At 43.6% G+C, this 22251-nt stretch overlaps 1 protein-coding gene and 1 long non-coding RNA gene across 9 annotated transcripts; one reads left to right on the top strand and one right to left on the bottom strand.

Moving 5' to 3' along the window:
• Window positions 1-66: 66 nt before the first annotated feature.
• On the bottom strand, window positions 67-8861 carry LOC120690798 (myosin-11-like). Of its 8 annotated transcripts, XM_039973612.1 has the most exons (11): window positions 8499-8860; window positions 7194-7391; window positions 6965-7087; window positions 6092-6129; window positions 5801-5921; window positions 5652-5710; window positions 2984-5567; window positions 2656-2798; window positions 985-1257; window positions 789-884; window positions 67-675 (listed from the first exon to the last, which is right to left on the bottom strand). In XM_039973612.1, the coding sequence occupies exons 1-9, from the start codon at window positions 8562-8564 to the stop codon at window positions 1056-1058; spliced, it is 3534 nt and encodes a 1177-aa protein (XP_039829546.1). In that variant the 5' UTR covers window positions 8565-8860; the 3' UTR covers window positions 67-675; window positions 789-884; window positions 985-1055. The 8 variants fall into 8 exon arrangements, with proteins under 8 accessions (XP_039829546.1, XP_039829544.1, XP_039829545.1 ...); XM_039973610.1 differs by having other exon boundaries at window positions 973-1257; window positions 2984-5710; window positions 8499-8861; XM_039973611.1 differs by having other exon boundaries at window positions 67-487; window positions 973-1257; window positions 2984-5710; window positions 8499-8861.
• Window positions 8862-13699: 4838 nt separating this feature from the next.
• Window positions 13700-16093, top strand: LOC120691576. Its single transcript, XR_005682305.1, has 2 exons — window positions 13700-14808; window positions 15874-16093. It is a non-coding gene; the product is annotated as an uncharacterized LOC120691576 (long non-coding RNA).
• The last annotated feature ends 6158 nt before the right edge of the window (window positions 16094-22251 follow it).

The following is a 22251-nucleotide window of genomic DNA, read 5'->3' as shown; positions in this document are numbered from 1 at the left end:
AAAAGCTACCACACCGAAGAGTTCTGCTCAGATCATGCAGCAACCCACACAACGGAACTTGAACTCTAGGCAGGTGAAGGGATTACATAAACAAAGACCAATCATGTGTATACGTCAACGAACAGCCTCGTACAAATTCTTTGAAGAGTGAGATGAACTAGTATATTATCTAACTAATCCCTTCTCCAGGGGCACAGTTCACAGGACAGGAGGAGCTACATCTATCAACAGCTATGTTTTCTTGTATGTAAAAGGCAGGGTGATCTCTGTGGTTATATGAACTTTAGTTGTCACTCTAACTCATAGTACTGAAAGTTCAAAACTTGTTCGTTGTCGATGTGTATCAGGGCACCCCATGTTCTGCGAATTGTTGTTGTTCGATTTGTGTCTCGGACTGGAGAGCCCGTGGCCTTGGTGCACTTGCTCAGTTCTCCCGATGGCAGCCCCGAGGATCTGGACACCTCTGCCATTATTGACAACATGCTTCCTGACAATTCGGCAAGCAACTCGTTACATAAGAAGGATTGATACTGTACAGTTGAAACAGAAGAATTTGAAATGTTCCTTGAACATAAAGAGGTTTGTCTTTTTTGCCAAAAAAATTGCATTGTGCTGATAGCTGATGTTCATCAAGTAAATCAGCAGAATTAGCTTGGGGTCTCCGATACGGGGGTTCTGTGTTTTGGAAACAAAATCTCATTATCTCATGAACTTGAGTTGAAACCAATCAATAGAAAAAATGCTTCCTAGGTGAGTGCTGAGGTGACCCTTCCATCAGTATGTCTTACCAGGATATGTTTTTTCCTTCCTTTTGCGGGCAGTGTGTTTTCTTCTTGATATGAATGACAGAGCTCCTATCCTTGGTCCCCAAAACAAAAGGCTTCCTTCAGTTCAACCAAGAAACAAGATGGTGTCATACGCTCATTTTCCTCAGGTAATCAAATGCAATCGGTATTCAAAGCATGAGAATACATGAGCAGGTACCGTCACTGTGCTGTGGCCTGTAGGCCTAACAACTATGGCACCCAGTAGGTTTTGAGCTCTGTCACTAATTGCTAGAACCACCGTCCTTTCTTTGCATTTGCGTTTTTAAGCTCCATCACTAATTCCTCCCGCTGAGCCTCTACTTCCGCATACTGCATGCTCATGTTGAGTAACCGATCCTGCATGTCTTTTAGTTCTGACTCCAGTTGCGCTATTTTGTCGTCATTATTCTCTTCACCATCCCTGCTCCCAGATTGCCCCTCTGGCATGGGACTGTACAGGGTAAAAAAGAATAATATGATCCATCGGAAGGTAGCTGCAATCAGTTCAGGAAAATATTTTTGCATATTTTGTTAAAAGGAGAAACATTTTTCATGATGCGAGCATTATGTTGTCGTCTAGTCGAACCTAGTCGCCATGGCACCGATAAGGTGATTAGTCGAGATTAGTCGTCGATCAGGCTGATTAGTCGAGCCTAGTCGTCTATATAGTCTTCCTATCATACTAGGACCAATATGATATGTATACTACACATTACATAGTATATAGCAAGCATGAACACCGCAATGATGGTCGGTCACTTATTTGTGAGATTTGATGAGTGAGCTGTCCAGAACTCCATGTTCTTATCCCATTCCCATACTCCATAACCTTGCTGATTTGCTGCTGAAACAGAATTGATCATTTTCCTAAAACCTAATGGGCACAATGACAGCCTGGTAGCCCAACCGCACAGTGGACGCGTCCCGTAACTGCAATTTTGATCGTTTTCCTGCCTAGTCAGACGACTAATCATGCTTAATCAACGACTAATCGGACGACTAGAATTCTAGTCGCCCAGACCTAGTCGTTGCTCCTTATCGGTGCCAAGGGAACGATAAGCCCGACTAATCGCGATTAGTCGGACGACTGTAAAACCTTGCAGGACGTTAATACATGCTTAACAGGGAATTGTGGACAGTCAAGGGAAGCAACAGTCCACAGAATTATGTAAAAGAGAGTTGGGTGATTTTGTACTGTTTTCTGCAAACAACACGGGTCTGCAAATTAGAATAATTCACATATCTAACTGGGTGCATATTTCAAATGAGAGTTGGTCATAGTAATTTCTTAGTGGTTAGGTTGTTTGTTTCTTGAAGTTTCTCTTTCATGTTTGAATAGTCTAAAACGGTCTCAGCCAAGGTATTTTTCTCTTAACCAGACTATGTGCCATGTCCAACTCACCCTTGATGCAAATATAGACCTCTCTCGTGTGTTCTAGTAGATAAAAGTATGGGTTCACATATTAAATATCTGTTTCTGAAGAATGGTTCTCTTACTTTGGTAGTTGGTCAATCCAGTTTGCCAATACTGATTAATTGCTCTAGCAAAAGAAAAATGGATTTCTAATAGTAATTGATAGACTATAGTCCTATACAGTTTAACGAACAAAAAAAAACTATTTTGTCCAGACTCTACAAGTCTTTATTCTCTTGTTAGTAATTAGTACGACAATGAATATTTCCGGTTAATAATTCTCAGCAGGATTACCCACATGCTTTTTTGTTCATAGAATGTATGAGCTAAACCAAGACTTCGATATGCATATATAGAAAATTAAATCTTAGGTGGTAGTGTATATTTCTAGTATGAAGTTGGTAAAGAGACAAGGTGTGTGCTGAATTGCATTACCTCTTCAGCTGTGTCCTATACATGCTATTTTCCGCCAAAGCCTCGGCAAGTCTACTTTCCAGTGATTTGACCTTTGTTTGCAGGTCTGGTTCCTCATTAACTGGAGAACAACCTCCGTTGTCAGTAGCTAGATCATTGTTCCCCTAAAAAAAGTAAGAAAATGGCCGAGAAAAAATAGTCAAGTTGGTTTCACTTTTCACATTTAAATCTAATTTAGCATAACACAAGTTCCACACGTTTCACAAGAGATGCACACAAAAGCTCTCTATGGAACAAAGTATCTGAAAACATTAGAACCACTGCTGAATAAGAAATCTAAAAGATTCACCTGTTTTGTGCTTCTCTCATGCTTTGCTTGCATGGATGTTTTACTTTGTTTTTCTTCATTGATATTGTTGGAAACATCCTGTATGTGTGAGACTTTGTCTGTTAACACGGCCTTTTGTACCTTTAGTTCATCACATTCTTCAGACAACAACCGAATTAGCTCTTCAAGTTTTCGCTTTTCAAACTCAGCCTCATCAAGGGTACTTTGCAGTTTCAAAAGTTCATCTTGCAGGCCTGCTATTTTCTGGACTTGATTTTTTAGTCCAGAATTTTCTTCCATTATTTGCTGTTTCTCAAAATTGCTAGTTTTAAACTTCAGTTCTAGTTCATTTGAAGTTGTTCTTAATTTTTCTTCATTAGATTTAGCAGCTGCCATCAACCTTCTCATATCCTCAGCATCTCTTTTCAGTATTTCTTCATTCTGTTTCGATGCATTGAGTGAATCAACAAGGGATTTAATCTTGCTTTTAGACTCCTTACGTATATCTTCCAACTGACACTCGTAATGCCTCAACTGTTCACTGACATCATTAAGATTAGCCTCAAGTTTTGCCTTGTCTGCTCGAAGGATGGAGGCCTCACGAATAGTATCCAAAGTGGAATTTTCTCGCTCCTCATGTGTTGAAGACAACTGTGCAGTAAGGCTCAAGACTTCCCTCTCGAGATTCTCTACCTCAATTATTTTTTCTTTCTCGATCTTATTTAAAAGGAAATGAGCACGATTTATCTTTTCTTCATGCTCCTTGTGCTCCTGAAATACATTCTCCAGTTCCAAGAGAAAAGATTGCTCTTTTGAAGATATATCTTTCTGAATTGAAGAAAGTTTTGCCTCTAGGAACTCCACAGTTTTGCAAAATTCTGTGGTCTTTCTTTTAGAGTGCTCCAGTTCCTGCTCTAGTTGTGTAGCAGAGCTATGCAGTTCTAACTTTTGCTTCTTTAGATCATCCGTCAATGCTTGAAGAGAACTGCACTCCTCAACAAGATTATCAACTTTAGCCTGTAGTTTAGCATTTGATCTTCTTAGAGCCTCTGAATCCTCATGGACTTCTGAATATCTTTTCTGAAACTCTAGCTGTTTTTGCTTTAGTTCCACCTTTTGAGCTTCCAACTCTGCTTGCTGCCATTCTACTTTATCCTTGAGTAATGTTCTGGAACCATCCATTTGCACTATACATGACTCGTACTCACTTGTCAGATTAGTCAACTCAGCCTCCACTCCAGAAATGGACTCCAACAATTCAATTTTTTCATCTTCCAGCCTCGATACATGCAATTCTAGTTCCATTTTGCAGCTTTCAAGCTCATGTATCTTCCGTTCAAGAACATTATGTGTGAAGGTTTCCATTTCTAGTTTAGAATGCTGCAAGCCTTCAATCTCCTTTTCTTTGAGCTGAATTGTATCCTTTAGCAAATTCAACTCAGATTCAGTACCTCCAAGTTCTTCACTTCCTGATCGGTGACTGCTTGCAACATCAATTTCCCTTCCCTCCAGTTCCATAACACGTGAATTGCTAATGTTATCTCTTAGTTCAGATAATTCAAGAGTTCTCTCTTTTAGTTCCTCTTGGCTTTTTTGGAACTTCTCTTCTAGTTCTCGGGACTCCGATTCAAATTTCAATATCCTCAGATCAAGGTCAGCACATTTTCTTTCTAGGTATTTTACTCTAGATTTTGATGTCCCAGAAAGATCCCCCGCATTTAACATTTCCTGAATATCAGAAATGCAGGAACCCTGTCCTTCCACCCCAGTTACTTCTTTCAACTTGTGTATAAGTTCCAGATTTTCCTCTGTTAATTCGGAACAATCATTCTCAAGTTCTTCCATTTTTGTCTTCAGGAATTCATTCTCCTTTTCCAGTTCAAGATATATAGCATCAGAACCAGAACCACTTGCATTTTCTAGATTGAGTACACGATCCAATTTCTCCTTCAATTCTACAATCTCATTTTCTTTAAGTGACAACTTCCTTGCCCACTCTGCATCTTCTTGAACTGATAATGCATTTACAGGAATGTCATGATCAACTGTATTGCTCATTTGAGAAATAGTGGAGATTTCTGTTCTCTGTGCTTCTACTGTTTCTTCCAGTTCTTGAAGAATAGAAACAAGCTCTATATTTGCATCTTGAGCCTTCTTCAGTTGTATTGTCAAGTTTTCATTTGATTCCCGCAAAAACTGCACTTCATCTTTTAGTTCGTGCTCGCAGTCTATCACATCACCAGACTTGGTAGTTCCGGCAACAGTTTGTCGTGTTGTAGCCACTTCAAGAGACGATTTTAATTCTACAATTTCCTTTCTTAATGACTCCCGTTCTGCTTGTGAAGCAGAAAGTTCCAGGAGTAGCTCAGACTGTGTCACAGATTTTTCATCACATTCCTTCTGCAATGTCTCCAGGTCATTTTTCAATTGGCGAGAATGGGTCTCCCACATTTGTGCCTCAGCAAGGAGTTCCTCGATTGTTTCTTCAGCAGTGTCAAGGAGAGCTTTGGATGAACCAGATGCCCCTAATGATAAATGAGCAACACCACTTAAGGATGACTCAGCTATGCTCTCTTGCAGCATGTTTTGACCTGGAGTTTGAGAACTGAAAGATAAATCATTAGATTTACAAATCAGTTCACCACGATCCGCATGAATATTGTAGATAAAAGAACTAGCAGTATCTTGCCTCCCTATGTATAATCCCCCGTCGGAATCATCCCTGGGAGATGATGAGAAGCTTGCATCCTGAAATACATCCCATAGTCTGTATTGGGTTTGCTCATTGTAATCTTAATAGTAAATAATAAAAATAATTTTTGAGCAGGGGAATCATACCCTAATTCCAACTTCATCTTGATGAACACCATCTAAAGGATTTCTTGATGAAAAACGAGCATTCCTGGGGACCATGATATCGGAATCATCTGTTTTGCTGTCCCTAACATCATTGGTTGGACTATGACCACCGAAACGAGTAGTTCATTCAATAATTTCATACCACCGCATAGTAGAGAAAGGAAAAAAATCAATCAGCAGCCAAGAAAAAGTTTTTACAGTTAGCACTATCAACTAAATGATCACCTAAGACCTAAGATAACCTGAGAAACAATAAGAATAACCAAGTACCTTGACTTAGACTTTGTGCCAAGACACTGAATCTTAAGCTGCATATAAGAAACATTTACATCATCATAAGTGAATATATAGGAAAGTAACTCCATTCTTTTCAGTTGAGAGTTTCTCAAACTTGACAACCCGAGCTAGATCCCTTTAGAAAGCCACTTAGACCCAACCCGCCCTAAGGAAAGGTTATGTTGCACAAATGGTAGACTGCTCAGACACTAGAAATCTCAAAAGCTATGATATTTTTGACGGGATTAATTTTTTTATGGGACAAAACCTATAATATTTAGCATTTTTGTTCACTAGATGGAAAAATTGCTAACTTTTTGCAAATTATAAGACAAACAAACATATCCAAAAGATTTAGTATAGCATTTATTGCTTACAATCTGCAATCTTCACAAAGGTAAAAAGAGGGGCAGAAAGTTGATTTATGAGCTCATTTGCAATACTTAAATGTCAAATAATAAAGAATATAGACTATATCTGGTATGCATAAAGTGCACACTTTTTGTAACACTAGGTTGTATTGTACGCACAGAGTGACAAATTATAAGCTATAGATATATCATTCGTAGCACCAGCAGAGTTTAGGGTTTAGGCAATGGACTAACAGATTCACCCATCAATGAACATCAACAAACAACTAATTTTGATGCTAGGTCACGACTCACGAGAACAACAAAGTAACATAATTTGTATGCAGGTGAGCAGGTCAGGAGAACTCAGAGTACTACGACTTATTAGAACAGCAAGTAACTCCATGTTTCAAGTTGCACCCTAACTATACAGACTAAAAGAGTGGTGAAATGAGTGAATTATATGTGGACTTTCTGGAATTCCCTAGGAAAAGAAAACACAGTCATCGAAACCAACCTGTAAAACTGTTCCAGAATTGCATTTCTTCAACGGCAATGAAATTGAAGTTGGGTCTACTGAACTAAGATAGTTAGTCAAGTTCAGGAAAACTTCCCCAAGAATACCAGATTTCGTTGATCCCTGTATAAGGAGATGTTTTGCAAGTAACACAGCAGTATAGTACATAGACTGAAATCCAATAGATAACTGATAGAGAAACACACATGTACTAGCAACAGCAATGTACCATGGAAACAGTAATCCTGCACTGGCAATCCTCAAATTCTTTTGATGCATCATCTTGAGAAAACCATATTGATTCCAGTATGGAGTCGGGCCATTGACATATTCCATTTCGAGCAGCAGCTTTACTGGACCTGGCAATTGTTTTGCCTGTGTCCACCGAGATTATAGAAATTAACAGCCTGTCAGATACTACTGGCACCTGTTCAGGAAAAAAAAGTTAGAAACAACATCAACAATGGTAGCTGTTGAGCACCAACAAAACTCATATCAATAAACTCAGAGTATTTCACGACATCACCCAACAGTCCAACACTACCAATATAATGAACTGGGATACAATTTTGCGGGGAACATAAGAACCATTCCTACTTCCAAGAAAAAAAAATGTTTTTTCATTGTCAGTGTCATGGAACAAATGAAATTGCACATGTACTGTATGCTACGATGCGTGCCACCATGCCTACTTCCGAGAAAAAATAGTATAACCACTGAGCGAAAAATTCCAGAGCCCCTTCTACAACCAATGTTTGAGAGGAATTTAAATTACAGCTAATTTTTCGTGAGCAGTTTAGAGCTTCTCTTTCAAACTACTCAAAAACTCATTATGATTACGATCAGAAATGGCATGGAAGCACATTCCTCCCCCTAGAATTCAGAACAACAGCCTGGTCTGTTGGCTTAGTTTAGTTGTTTAGCTTTGTTGTATAGCCTTTAGTTTTCCCTTGCTGTTTCTGTGCTCTTTGTAAATAACTCCTCTCCTTTTTTAATAAAATTTTGACAGTGGGGGTCCTCCCTCGCTGTTTTCGGTTCAAAAAAAAAGAGTGAACATTAAAACAACCTCCTGATTCGTAATCTGTTGTTCTGAATTTCCACGAGTAGAGTGTCCTCTCTTACTGAGTTGAACCATGCTGAACAAAGCCAAGGAGGAATCTTTTTCCTGCTGCAGGAAGCGCATATTCATTTCCTACTGTCAAGCAATGCATATTAAGTTTACATTCAATGCATTAACAATCAATTTTCTGATCCTTCCCACGAGCACCAATCGCCACACACAATTTTTTTTATTAAATTCATTCCAAAAAAATTATTAAAAACATGAACCGCGGTTTGTCTGATCATCAATAATGAGGTTTTCCTAACCCAGAATCAGAATCGCTGAAACTCGAGTTGCGATTCCTGGCCCCACTAATCCCCATTGTGGCCGCTCTAGCGACGGGAACCACCGTCTGCAGGACCTCGCACGAACGGCTGAAAAACAAAACGCAATGCGCGATGATGGGGGGAAGCCACAAAATCTCCGCGTCACCTGGACGGCGCGAAGGTTGGAGAACCTGAACTCCACCCGCTCGCCGAGCCGGTTCGCCCTCGACATCCCGCCCTCGCCTCCCCCGCCGGTCGAACGCGCGTGCTCGCGCCCTGATGGCCGCCCTCAATCCGGGCCCTGGTCACTGGACCCTCCTCCGCGCCGCGGCACTGCAGCGGCATGGATCATTGCGAAATGCAGGGACGAGAGGGATCGGGGTGGGGGAATCGAGGCGGAGGATCGTCGGACGCGGTGGAGAGGTCGCACTTTTTTTAGCAAACGGGCCGGGAGCTTACCGCGGGGCCGGGGTGCCCTCCCCTCTTTCCCTTCTCGGGAAAATCTCATCCTCGTTTGCGAAATTTGGCCAGTTTTTGCGCCCGTATTGCTGCTAGTGCTCCTCCCTCTGTTTCATCAGTTCACTTTCACAGTAGTTCTATAATTTCATTCTTTTATCAAAATAATCGCAATTCTCATATTCCAAAGCATCAGTAACGCCGTACCCTTCATCAACATCTAGCTACATACTCCCTCCGTTCCGTAAACATTATGCGTTTAGAGTTCAAATTTTGTTCTACAAAAACTTTTTGTTTATGTTGTAGTATAAAATCTATTTAATTAAAGAAATATTAAATAGTAAAAAAATGCATTGAGAAGGACATGAAACCAATCAAATATTTAAGTAGATGTCATTTTTCTAGATCTAATATATTTGAATTTATTGAGGATCAAGGGAACCTAATAAACAGCGGGATCTTCAATCACAACTGCTATAGTTAACTAGGAGTAACAAGGTCATTTTCCACTATTAAAATATGTCTAAAATTTTCTAAATGAACATTCTTTACGGGGTGGAGGGAGCATGCGCCATCAATTTATTAGATTCAACTTGTAACACCCCAATTTCGGACCGGTCCGACCGGTCTGAGCAACCGGTCAGACCGGTTGGACGTATTCCAACCCGTCCTTATCTTCCCCTGATATTTATTTTATTTCCACTCAACTCTCTTCTTCCCCGTTGAGCCAGAGCTCGAGCAGAGCAGGCCGCCGCCGCCCCTCCCTTCGATCTCCTCCCTCCGGTCGCCTTGCTTCGATCCCTTGCGCATAGAAGTTCCCCACCACCTCCTCCACCTTCCCCAACCTCCAGCCTAGCCTCTCCTCGGCCGACTCGGCGAGAATCGAAGCTCCAAGCCTCCATAGATAGTAGCTCCGCCCCTCACCGTCGATCCGCCTCTCCGGTCGTCCTCCGCCCAAACAAGTCCCTAAAATGGGTTCGTGGTGAGCTCCTCATCCTCCCCGACCCCTTTCTTCGTGGATTCCGGCGCCGAGCCGCCCGGGACGCCGGCGGCCATGGCCCTGCGCCATGGCTCGACTAGGACCGGTCTAACCGGTTGTATATACCGGTCTGACAGGTGGAGCCCTTTAATTCATTTGACGAAAACTTGCAGATCGCATAACAATTCAAGAAAAAAATCCTAAACATGCAAAACTAGTTTTGTTAGGTTGGTTGCATCTATATCTACATGGGAAAAATATTTATTCTTGTCAAGTGTCCTTTTTGACCGTTGTTAGAATTTAAATGGTGTTTAGGTTTGTTTAAATTGTTTATGTCAATCCGTTAGTCCGAAAATTGTGGAATTTAGGCGGTAGTTCGATTTAGGAATGTGTAATCTGCTGTAAAAGTTACAAGTCTAGAAAACATCGTTTAGTATGGTAATCAACGTATCCGTGTACTAGTATGTTTATTAGATAATAACTAGTTTATGTTTAAAAAAGATATTGGCGCATACAATTAACACATTTTATCGGTGTAGTGTCACGCTAGTTTTTGATTCATCATTAGAATGCACGGATACTCCAGAAAAATTTGTACCCGGACAATCTGGGCCAAAACCCGGAGTCTCCGGACGTGTGGGTTTGTAGCTTCTTAATTGTTAAGTTCATCATGAGTAGGCTTAAATAAATAGTCTTAGTAGTAAGGACTAGCTTCTTGTATGAAAAGTTAATACTTAATTATGAATTGTTTCTAAACTAGCATATTTCCCAATCAATTAAAGTATTCCTTTTAAATAATCCCTTAGAGTAGTCTAACTATTTTAGCTTCCTGTGTATTACTTCTTTGAACTCACCCTGAGGTTGATTGAGTAAAGAAAGAGTCTAGTAGCTGTAGCTTGCAGTATATCTACTTAGGACATTGCTCGGTTAGGACCGGTCTGACCGGTCGGAGGAACCGGTCTGACCGGTAGTGTGCTTGGGGTAATTTGGACCGGTCTGACCGGTGTGGCGGCAGCTGAGCGGATAGGGTTAGGGTAGTTGGTCTGAATCATTAGCAATTCTCCTCAGTTATGGGTTATTTTTGTAAATATGTAATTCATATATGCATTCTCTCATATCATATGCATATGCACACATGTAGATTCCGGTGCATGCGATCTCGTGACTGTGGAACAGGCGTAGCCGTGAAGCCCAAGAGCTAGCGAAGCAGGATTGAGAAGGAATTGTGAAGACCCTTGAAGACCCGGCCCAATGGTCGGAAGGGCCCAAGGCCTTACTAAAATTTACACTAACTTAGTGTTACCCTCAGGCAAGCCCCGGTGCATGTCCTACTATTTCAATTTATGAATCACTATGTATGCTTATTACTTGTGCATTACGTGTCAGAAGTTGATCGAAACCTTAGTTGCATGATCCCTAGGTTTTCCTGGGCCTTATACTAGTATGTGTAGGTCGGTAGCACTGCTATGCTTAATAGGACTCGGTAGAAGTCGAGTGATATCCTGATACTCGTGAGATATAGGATATTTTAGAGTCGAGTAATTTTCTGTTACTCGCGAGACCCTATAAATTGAATATATATAATATTGGAAGAGGTAGGAAAGGAAAGGAATTGGAGACCGGGCGGGGAAGGTTTAGCCCCGTCTGTGTCGGTTAAGGACTGTTCGTTGTCTGGCCCTGTGATTGAGTTTGAACAGTACTAACCGCATACCGGGAGTAGGAGGTAGTCGAAACCGGTAAACCGAGTACTGCTTTGCTTCGAAAGTACAGGAACCTGCACCCAACTCCTGGGGCGAGTCGAGTAGTCGCGGAGAATTGGGATGCATATGTTTACTTTTGGTGGTCTCACGTTGAGCTCGGCTGACCATATGTCGTTGGGCTGGTTCCTGTAGTTCGAGGCGGGGAGGGGAAAGGTTGGTGCGTGGGGTCCGACGGGGCTTTTGCGTGCCGTGTTGGTTAGGTCCACCTTGCAAGGTTAAATCGAATCGATTCGCCGTCAGTCACTCTCGGATATGAGCACCTTGATCGCACCTTGATCGCAGCACCTCTTTTGTAAATTTCAAATTTAAAGCTGCTTTGTGAAAGCCTTAATATTATTTACTATTTTGTAAGTTTTTATCATGTTGGTACCCTCTGCGCTCGTCTTTGTGCGGGATTTCTGGTGTGTTTCGATCGGCCTGTGGGTTGGAAATAGCCTGTCAATTTACACTTAATTAAGCTAATGCGCCAAATGATGGCGGTTACGCTTAATTAAGCGTTTTAACTCGGCGGGTCTGTCACACAACTCATCAATAATCGTGATATACTTAATGAGGGAATAATACTTATTGTTTTTAATAGTCCTTATCAATTCTTGAGCTGAAAGTAAAAAAACACAACTATATGAAGTGAATGGATAGAGTAGTACGGCCATGTTTAGATCACAAGTTTTTATACCCAAAAACATCACATCGAATATTTGGACATGCATTGTACTAAATGAAGTTTATTTACTAAACTTTTGCACGGATGGGTTGTAAATCGCGAGATGAATCTAATGAGACTAATTAATCGACATTTTACAACAGTGATGCTACAGTAATCATTCGCTAATTATGATTTAATCATGGATTAAGTAAGCTCATTAGATTCGTTTCGCGATTTACAACCCATTCGTGCAAAAAGTTTTGTAAATAGATTTTACTTAGTACTTCTAAATGGCAAGATTCCGTTTCCAAAAAAATTTATTTAGTATTTGAAATTTACAAGCTGCAACAGAGCCAATTGTTTTGATTATCAGCTGCAACAGAGCCTTTTGTTTTGATTGCCCCGTCAGTTAAAATGTAAGGTTATTGCTAAGATACTCCGTGTACCTGTTACGAGGCAAGAGATAGGATAAATCTAGAAAAAAGTTCAATCTGCTCATTTCAAATATAGCCTGAATAACCATTTAGACTATAACATAGTTCAATTTATCCCTAAACTACACCATTTAATTTATTTTACTCCATAATACAATTTATTATTTTTTTATACATAAATTGAATTTTAATTTTAAATTTTACATAGTATTCGTCGACATCACGATGTATATTAAAAATTATTATAAATTTTCATTGTTATCATTTCATAAATTATGAACTTTAATAATTAATCTATTATTAAATATCCTAACCTATTAAAATAAAAAATTATGATGTATTTTGTACAATCTCTAAAAGGCGTCTCCGCACGGGCGATTATCTGGCATCGCGTTGCACCACGTCGCGCAGAAAGATATGGGCCGTCCGATCGGTCCATCCAACGGCTACGGGTCACGATGCAAAATGGGTTGGATTTGGATCAACCAGTGTTCAACCCACTCAACCCAATTTAAAGAGTCTAATGGGTTGACCTAAAAACAAACGTAACATTACCAAAAAAAAAAAACTAATGGGTACCCAAAAAGCCTAGCCGGACATGTCGAAGCAGAGGCCGTGTTTGGATGAATGGATGAAAACTTTTGCAAAAAAGACGAATGCATGTATGAAGTACTAAACGAAGTTTATTTGCAAAACCTTTTTAGGAATAGGTTTAACTTTTCGAGACGAATCTAATGAGCCAAGTTTCATCATTATTGGCTACAGTGATGCTACAGTAACCGCGCTCAATCATCCTCTAATCATGCGGTCAAAGACCTCGTTAGCTAGAGCAACTGCTACAGTACCACAGTTGTGGAAGTAATTTTGTAATTAGACTTTATTTAATACCCCTAATTAGTAGTCAAATTATCGTTTCTCTCTCATCGAAATTTTTCCACACTCCAACCAAACATGACCAGAGCTTCGTCTCAACAGGAGCTGGAGGAAATAGCTTCCCGGACACATCATCCCGGTTCCGCCGCAGAGTGAGGTCCTGCAGCAGCGGTGATGGCGTCCTCCTCCGCCCCCGTCTGCATCTCGCCTAAGGTGCCCTGGCCTCCAGCACACCCTCCCCCCACCCCTCCCTGCGGTGGACGATGGCCATTGATTTCGATCGATGTCCGTGGTGCTCAAATCGAGGTCCTTCCGCCGGCTATCCACACCCGGCGCAGCTCCCATGAGTGCAGCATCACACCATGTCCTCCTAGTCTGCCCAATGACCACCGCTGCCGAGAGCCCATCGGTGTCGCGCATCATCGCCGGCGTTATGTCCCACGCTGAAGGCCCACTCTTGTCCGCCAGGTCTGCACCCATAAGGATGTGGCCGTGCCAGTCCGCATGTCGCGGAGTAGCAGGTCGAGGTTGAAGACGATGGCCACCACCTATGCCCCCGTGAGTGGAGATAAGGGAGGGAGCTTGTTAGCTTGAGGTTGTTGCGAGCATGGCCGTCGTGGAGAGAGAGAGAGAAGACGCATGATTCTGGAGTCCAGAGTTCTTCGTTGCGATGGTGTTTTTGGGTTAATCCGATGACCCAATCAGATGAACCAGTGTAGCACTAATTTTTTTTTTTGCGTCAGTTTTTTGGATTTCTACCCTACTAGTCAGCAATTGGATTTCGGGTCATTGGGTTGACCCAAGAAATTCTGCATCCTGAGCCACGGGAAAAAGTTGGTCTCGATCCTGCTGCTCTCTCTCGCTCCCCTGCTGCGCCACACGGATGGATAAGATGTCGCGTCCCTCTGCCTACTGCCCTCTCCGCTAACCGCAACCCACAGGCCACAGCTAGGCCGTGCAGTGCAGTGCCGCCTCGCCAGCCCGACTCCCCTCCCCTTCGGCTGCAGGCTCCCGGCGGCGACTCCCCTCCCCTTCGGCTGCACCGCTGCAGGCGCCCGGCGCCCAGCACTCAGGGGGCGCGGAGCTGTGCCGGCCGGCCGGCGGCGTGTGCTTATCCCCTCCCCGTGGCTGCAGTCGCGCGGAGCTCGGCTCCATCAACGACCGAGGCCAGCGGCGCACGCGGCTGCCCAGCAAGAGGGCGCAGCATCGCCAGCGCTACGCCAGGAGCAAGACAACCAGCTGCTCGCACCACATCTCAGTCTCCACCGCGCTCCCTGCCACCACGCTATGGTGCTCGCGCCGCTTGCCCAGACCTCAGAAGTAGCCATGTACGTACTACGTCCCCTCTTACACACCTTTGTCTATTAAGAGCACATACGCACAGCAAGTGTTCGATATTTTGCCTCTATAAGATGATTGCTTAGTTTGAACCAGAAACATATGTGCGGATGAATGCTATTATGTTCGTCACCAACTAATGGATATGGACCATTGCCACCATGGCACTTGATTGCCGCCATCTTCGACCATGACCTAGGAATAATTACATTCCCAGATGAATCTTGGGAATCATGTAGGATATAATTATCATTATCTTAAATGATAGATACAGTGTGTATATTATTTTGTCAACTCATAAATACTTCTAACCTCCAACTCTGGTATCCACAACTTCGGATTGTTTATTATCTTGGTTAATCATTTTACTTTTAGAAGTATTGAGGGTATGACACCTGAAAATTAATTGAACAATGATTAGTTTGATATTTTGATCTCAACTGAACAAAGACTGATCTTGTTTGGTCCCTCCAATATGATAATTTTGGCAAGTATATTTGTGAGATTATTTTTCTGCTAATTCTTATCTTAAAAAGTATATTCTCCAATGCATATCGTCTTTAATAACCAACCTATTGCCGGATACCGGAATTTTATCTATGCGAATAGTTCTGAAGATGGCTGCCTATCTACCATTATATATTGCTTCAGAAGATATGTCATCTGAATAGAAGCATAAAGACAAAGCAACAACTTCCTGCCAAATTCGAAACAGTATTATTTTGAACATCCACTGTACATAGAACTGTAGAATAGAATATCAACACATCAGTTCTAATCATCAAAAGAGAAACCCCAAGCCTTTATAGTTACGAGAACCATGTGTAAGTTGAAATTTAACTCTTGTGGTTTAAACAAAGTTACACATTCGAAATATCGCAAAAACAAAAAAAAACAATGGGATCTTCATTGGCCAATGAAGTATATCAATTAACTATGTTGTACAAGTCTGGCGCTGCCAAGGAAGGATTTTAATGCAATTGCCATTGTACAAGACCCTTACGGCTACATGTTTGAACTTATTCTGAATACATTTTCTTTTTCTTTTGTAAAAGGATGGGCAATTCCAAAGGACGGAGTTTCTTAGTACCTTCAGAGAAGCAAGATCTTTGGATGAAGTTCCTCAACAAGAAGAAGGATGTACCTGATTACCTTTGTATATGCAGTTTATGATACAAGAATAATGTTGTTACATTTCATGCCATGCAACTTTTATTCAATTCTTCGTTTCATGCCATGCAACTTTTATTCAATTCTTCGAGATAGATTTATGCATATCATTTTTTTTGTATGGCATATGATAGAGAAATATAGAAAGGAAGCCAACTAAGAAAATGTGAAACTTCTCTGCTAACAAAGTGCACCCATATTAGGATCAAATTCTGTCAGTCTACAAGAAATTAGTGCCTGCAAAGCTAGCTGAAGAGACAGAGCATAAGCCTAAGCAGAGGCTTGGTAGCTGCTGCTTTGCCTCGGCTTCTTCGACCATGATTTTGAGGGCACAGCTGTCAACTTAGCAGCATTATGCTTCTACCCCGACGGTCCTACCTCTTTTTATTTTAATTTACAAATTGTTTCTTCTCCTATCATTATTGCTCTTTCATCATTATTCTGAATTGCTATATTGGCATCTTCTATCTACTATTACTCTTTTCATCAATTTAGACAGTGGCATCAATATTCAATAGGCTGGCCCACTCCAAGGAGCACGCGGCAAGGCCGCGTCAGTGTTTCTAGTATATATTATGATATGTACTATCATTTTATAAAACTTTAACTTAAAAATTCACATATGCATTGAGAAATAAAAAAAGAGGAGGAGGTTGACCGGCTGAATCGGCGGCGGATTTGAGTTCCCTTGTGTATATAGCTACCTATATAGTAGGGTTAGGTTTATGGTGGCGCCTATGTGTAGGCTGATGCTGCTTTTGTTGCTCCTGAGTGTCGTCAGAGGTTGCTGGGGTGGTGGATTCGATGATGTCATCGTCGAGTCTGCAGCTCCCGGCTCCGGCGAAGCTTCATGGAGAATACTAGAGAAACTCGGCAGATCTAGACTACTGGTCGGGCTTTTCGTCTATCCCTTCTTCGTCTTCGTTGGCACCGATGATAGCGTTTCTGGTGAAGGCCGTTGGAGGTATGTTTACCAACTTGGGAGATCAGGTTGGTGTTTAGATCCCACATTCTCTGGTGGTTTGCATCCCCTTCTGGTGTCCTCTACTTCGGCATGTTGGGGTTGATGATGGTGGTGGTGTCTGACCCTTCTTCACCGGCGAGGAGATGGTCGTTGGTCATCTTGCTCGGCATGCGCGTTCATCGTCTACACGGCATGTTGGTTTTCCCGATGTACTCCCTCCGTTCCATAATATTAGCATTTAGAGCATTCAAAAGTTTAAGCATTTCTGCAGCTCTGTGGGTTCCACACTTTGGATCCCCCCATCACCCAGGCAAGTCGTGTGCAGCTGAAAAAAATCATGTGCCGCTGTACTTTTGTTCGTACATGTCATGAGAATTCAATATTTTACTTGCTTTGCCTGTACCACATCATCCCATTTCAGGGGCACATGCGTCATTTTAACTCTGCTATTTTTTTAATTTGAATGCTGCGAATGCTAATGTACTGGGACGGAGGGAGTATTACTTTGGTGCCATTTCTAAACTTTGTAGCTGTTTCGTCGGGAAGGTGGTCGGCTCCAGGGTGTCTCCTCCGGCTGCTGGCGGCTAGAGCAACAGAGAGTTCCTTACAAGGATTTGTCTGTAATTTTCTTTTCTTTGAAGGGCGTCTTTATAAGATTAACAATATAAACTATCAGACTTTTCTATATAAAATATAAACCCGTTTTTTTATATAAAAAAAAAACTAGGATCGTTTTGCCCGCTTTTGCCTGCCCAATAGGCAGGCCGCTATCGGTGGCAAGGAGCCAAGTACCATCTGGCGGCTGGTGCCTCGTGGCCGAGCGAATCCGTTCCGGGTCCCATGCTACTTTGTATCTAACCCCAGGTGATACGCTAGCCATAGACGACGACGCTCCGCCGGCTGGTCAGGTGCAGTGCAGAGCTGAAGGGCAGCAAAGCCCCTATTATATATGGATCATCCGGATTGGAGCAGGCGATTCAATGGAGCTATCGACGAAGAACGAAGTGCACGGGGGCACCGCGGTCGCGATGCATCGCTCGGATCCGATATTCGCGGATCGGTAGCGCGAGGACGCACGGGTGGTGCGCCGTCGACGGCGTGCCGGGGCGGTGGGGCGCAGCGGCGTGTGACCGGCGGCAGCGGCACCGTACGCGCGGCGGTGTTTGGCGGGACAGAACGACGGAGCCACCTGCGACATCGACCGGGAGGTGGTGTGCTCGCCGTCACGTGCACGTCCATCCATCGGTCTATCTGCTGCTGCTGCTGCTGCCTGTCCGCGGCGAGCATCACGTTGGCGATGTGACTTGCGCGCTTATCCACTTGGGCTTCCGCCTTTTCGTTGCGGCTCCTGAGAATTCTGATGCACCAGCACGATCGGCTACGGGAGGCATGCAGATGCAGGGCAAAGAGGCCCTGTTTCAGCTTTCGAGTGGGCCAGATACGGTCTACTCTTACATGTAGGCCTGTTTAGTTCCCACCCCGTAAATGCAAAAACGCAAAATTTTGCGAAGAAATCTTACTAATTTGAAGTACTAAATGAAGTCTATTTACGAAACTTTTTACATAGATGGGCTGTAAATCGCGAGATCCATAATTTGCAACAGCGATGCTACAGTAATCATCCGCTAATTATTGATTAATCATAGATTAATTAGCATCATTAGATTTGTCTCTCGATTTACAACACATCTGTGCAAAAAGTTTTGTAAATAAACTTCATTTATACTTCAAATTAGCAAGATTTCGTCGCAAAAAATTTTGCGTTTACAACGCATGGGAACTAAACACGGCCATAGTCGTCCCATATTGGCCCAATCTGAGTGAGATAGGTGTTACAGAAGCTTTATTTGATCTCATCAAATGAGCTGTTACAAATGGAGGCCATGAAACATAGTTAAGGCCATGGTTAAGGCTAGGCTAACAGCCATTTCATGGCAATAAATCATCTTTATTGCTGCTGTTACAAGAGTTACAATTCCTGAAGTTAGTGACATTGTAAATCTCCCTATATATTGTAATCCTTGATAACAATGGAATTGGACTTTTGACCACACATTTTGTCTACACAAAATTCTTCTAATACGTTATCAGCACTGGCCCTAGCCAACTGAGTAGAAGAAGAACAATTATCTTACGGTAAGCATGGCACCACGTTCTTCATCCTTTGACGCTGCTTCTTCACTTCCGAGGCATCTTCGTGCTCGTCTTCTCCGCCGTATGTTGGATACCCTCCTCCGGACTCCCCTGCACTACCCTCGCCGTGGCAGGGGCTCCTACACCCAGAGAGGAGGTCGTCGCAGCGGCAACGCTGTTGCAGGGAGAGCTGCTCACAGCAACAACACCAGCACAAATGCGCATCAGCGCGGCAACTCGGTGGTCCTACAGGGGGGCCAGTCATGGTGACGGCATTCTGCCCATGCCATGGCTAGTCCATTTACCCCTGTGGCAACGATGGGTCCTCATCAGAGTCCACGCCGGCGACGCCGCCAACTTCCCCAACTCCGGCACCGCCGCCGGAACTCCTCCTCCGAGGAACGATCGCTGCGCGCCGCGACGCCCCGTTCTTCTCCATGACGACGGGCAGCAGCTCCAGCAGGCTCCCTCCGGCGATGCCGCCTCCACTACCTCAGCCGGCCAACTTGACTGCCGGCCGCCCGATCGCAACAGCGGTGGCCACCACGCCCACCGTCACCACCCCCGACCGCAGCAGCGGCGGCGGCGACCAACACCCGTCCCGCCTACCACCATCGCATCATCCCGACCGGGCATCGTCCGGCTGAGACGAGCGCGGCGGCCACCACCCGTCCTGCCTACCGCCACCGCATCATCCCGACCGGGCATCGCTCGGCCGAGACGAGCAGCGACGGCGTGGCAAGACGCCCCCCACCCTCAGGTGAGGGGGAGGCCTGAGGTGCGCGGTGGAGACGGGTCCGGGCAGTGGCGGGAGGTGGAGGACGGCGCGACGGGGCGGCGGCGCATCAGCGCTCGTGGCGAGGCGGGCCGGCTGAGCGCGGCGCATCAGCGCGGCGGCGAGGCGGGCTGCCCTGGCGGCGGCGCATCAGCGCGCCTCCCAGGCGCGGCATCGGTGGCCCAGCGGCGCCTCTGCGCCCGCTGGCGACGCGACGGCCCGGCGCGGCACCTCCGTGCGCACCGGTGGCGCGGCGGCGACGACCTTCAGGTGCGGCGATGGCGCCCTTCAGGCGCGGAGGCGGATGGCGATAGGCGCGGCGGCGGCGGCCGCCTGGGGCGCGGCGTGGCGGGGGTGGGGGCTCCCACCAACCCTAGCCCGGGCCGGCCTTTAGGCTGGCGGCTGCTGGGCCGGCCTGTTCGGCCCAAGAAGCCCGTGCCGGCCTTTTCACTCCCACCAGGCCCCTCAGGACCTAAAGCGGCGGTAGGCTGAATTCGAGATTGTCTCGGCCCACCGCCCAATAAGATTTACTATTTTCAGTATTTCAATTTCAGCATGAATTTAAATTTGAGTTTTGTACTACGAACTATTTAAATTCCGCGAATAATCAGAGACTTTATGCTTTCAGCATCATGTAATTTTCTCTGTTTTTCATTTATTTTCAGCACTTTATGCATTTCCATGATATTTATTTTACAAGTATTATGCAAATGTAAATTTCCACGTCCTTTACATTATTCAATGCAAAAATCCCTCTAATTTGGATTAATTCTTTGAAGTATGAGATCATATGGATTTACGTATGCATTAGCATTGCGATAATCCCTCTTACTCGGAATTCTCTACCAAATATGAAGGAAATTTTATTCATTGTTCGAGTTCATTCTGAATTCACAAAATTGAATAAGTATGCCATAATTTCTCAAATTTTTTGGCTTTTCACAATATAGGTGATATGGCAACCAAAGAGTTTGATATTCTCGGTCTTGATGGTTCCAATTTCCCTTCATGGGCGATGGATCTCAAAGTCGGTCTGTCGACCCTTGGACTATACAGATGTATAGACGAAATAGCTGCTGGGACTGGTACCCCCTCAAGCATGTCCAATTACTCTGCCTTAAAGGTTATGAGGAATCATATCCATCAGGATCTGAAAATGGAATACATGTATGAGGAGGATCCACGTGCCTTATGGACAGCTCTCAAAAATCGCTATGAACAGCACAAAGCAATTATCCTCCCCGAGGCAACGCAGGAGTGGAACCACTTACGTCTATAGGATTTTAAATCTGTAGACGAGTTCAACCACGCTGTTCATAAGATTTGATCTAAACTCCGGTTAATTTGTGAGAAAGAGCCTTCTGAAGTGGATAAAATTGAAAAGACTTTGTCCACGATGCTTCCTTCAGAAAGGATTCTAACTCAACAGTACCGTGAGAAGAATTTCACAGTATATTCTTCACTCATACAGACATTGAAACAGGCAGAAAAGAATCATGAGCTCACTGTATGGAACTCAAATCAGCGCCCTTTGGGTACTGCACCACTGCCTGAAGTTCATGCAAATGTGAAGAATACTGGTTCCAATGGTTCCAACAGGAACCAACAATCTGGAAATTCCTCATCAAAGGGCAAACAAAAGAGAGCCAGAAAGCCACGTGTTAACATCCAAAAGGGGAAAGGCATTTCTAAGCCAAAAACTGATAATAGCAACAAGACCGCTTGCTTCAAGTGTGGCTGCTATAATCATGTTACTAAGAAATGCAGGACTCCTAAGCATCTTGTTGAACTATACATGAAGTCCATGGGTCATACACAGAACACCCAGAAGCCTGAAGCACACTTCGTTTCTCAAGTGTTGGAGACTAAAGCTATGGAACCCATCCCTCAAGGAGCGGGACCAAGCAACACCAAGACTCCGCCAACTGACAAAGGCTCTCTGGACATCGACGACATACTCGTGGGTTTCTCCACCAATGACATCTTTGGAGACCTCAAATAGACTCCATACCTTCATATTTAAATTTGCAGAAGTATTCTTGTAATAAAAGACATGATGTTGCTACTTTCTCATTGTAATAAATATTAATATTTTCTTATGCAATGAATATTTTGTATTTATATGTACTTTCTATATTATGTATTTATTCTTATGAATTTAAATTCTGCATTATATAGATTGTTACGGGAGTCAATCCAATGGAAGAAGAAATGTGCCTAGTGGACAGTTGTACCACTAACACTATACTTAGGGAAGTCAAATTTTTCCAAACTCTCACCAAGAGAGAAGGACAAGTTTTGACCATCAATGGACGCGATGCTATGATCGTTGGCTCCGGCAGGGCCACTTTCATACTTCCAATGGGTACTCAAATTCATATCGAGGAGGCA

Source organism: Panicum virgatum, chromosome 9N, assembly GCF_016808335.1.
Source record: "Panicum virgatum strain AP13 chromosome 9N, P.virgatum_v5, whole genome shotgun sequence".
In the NCBI taxonomy this organism is placed as follows: Eukaryota; Viridiplantae; Streptophyta; class Magnoliopsida; order Poales; family Poaceae; genus Panicum; species Panicum virgatum.
This window is presented reverse-complemented; position numbering and strand designations above follow the sequence as displayed.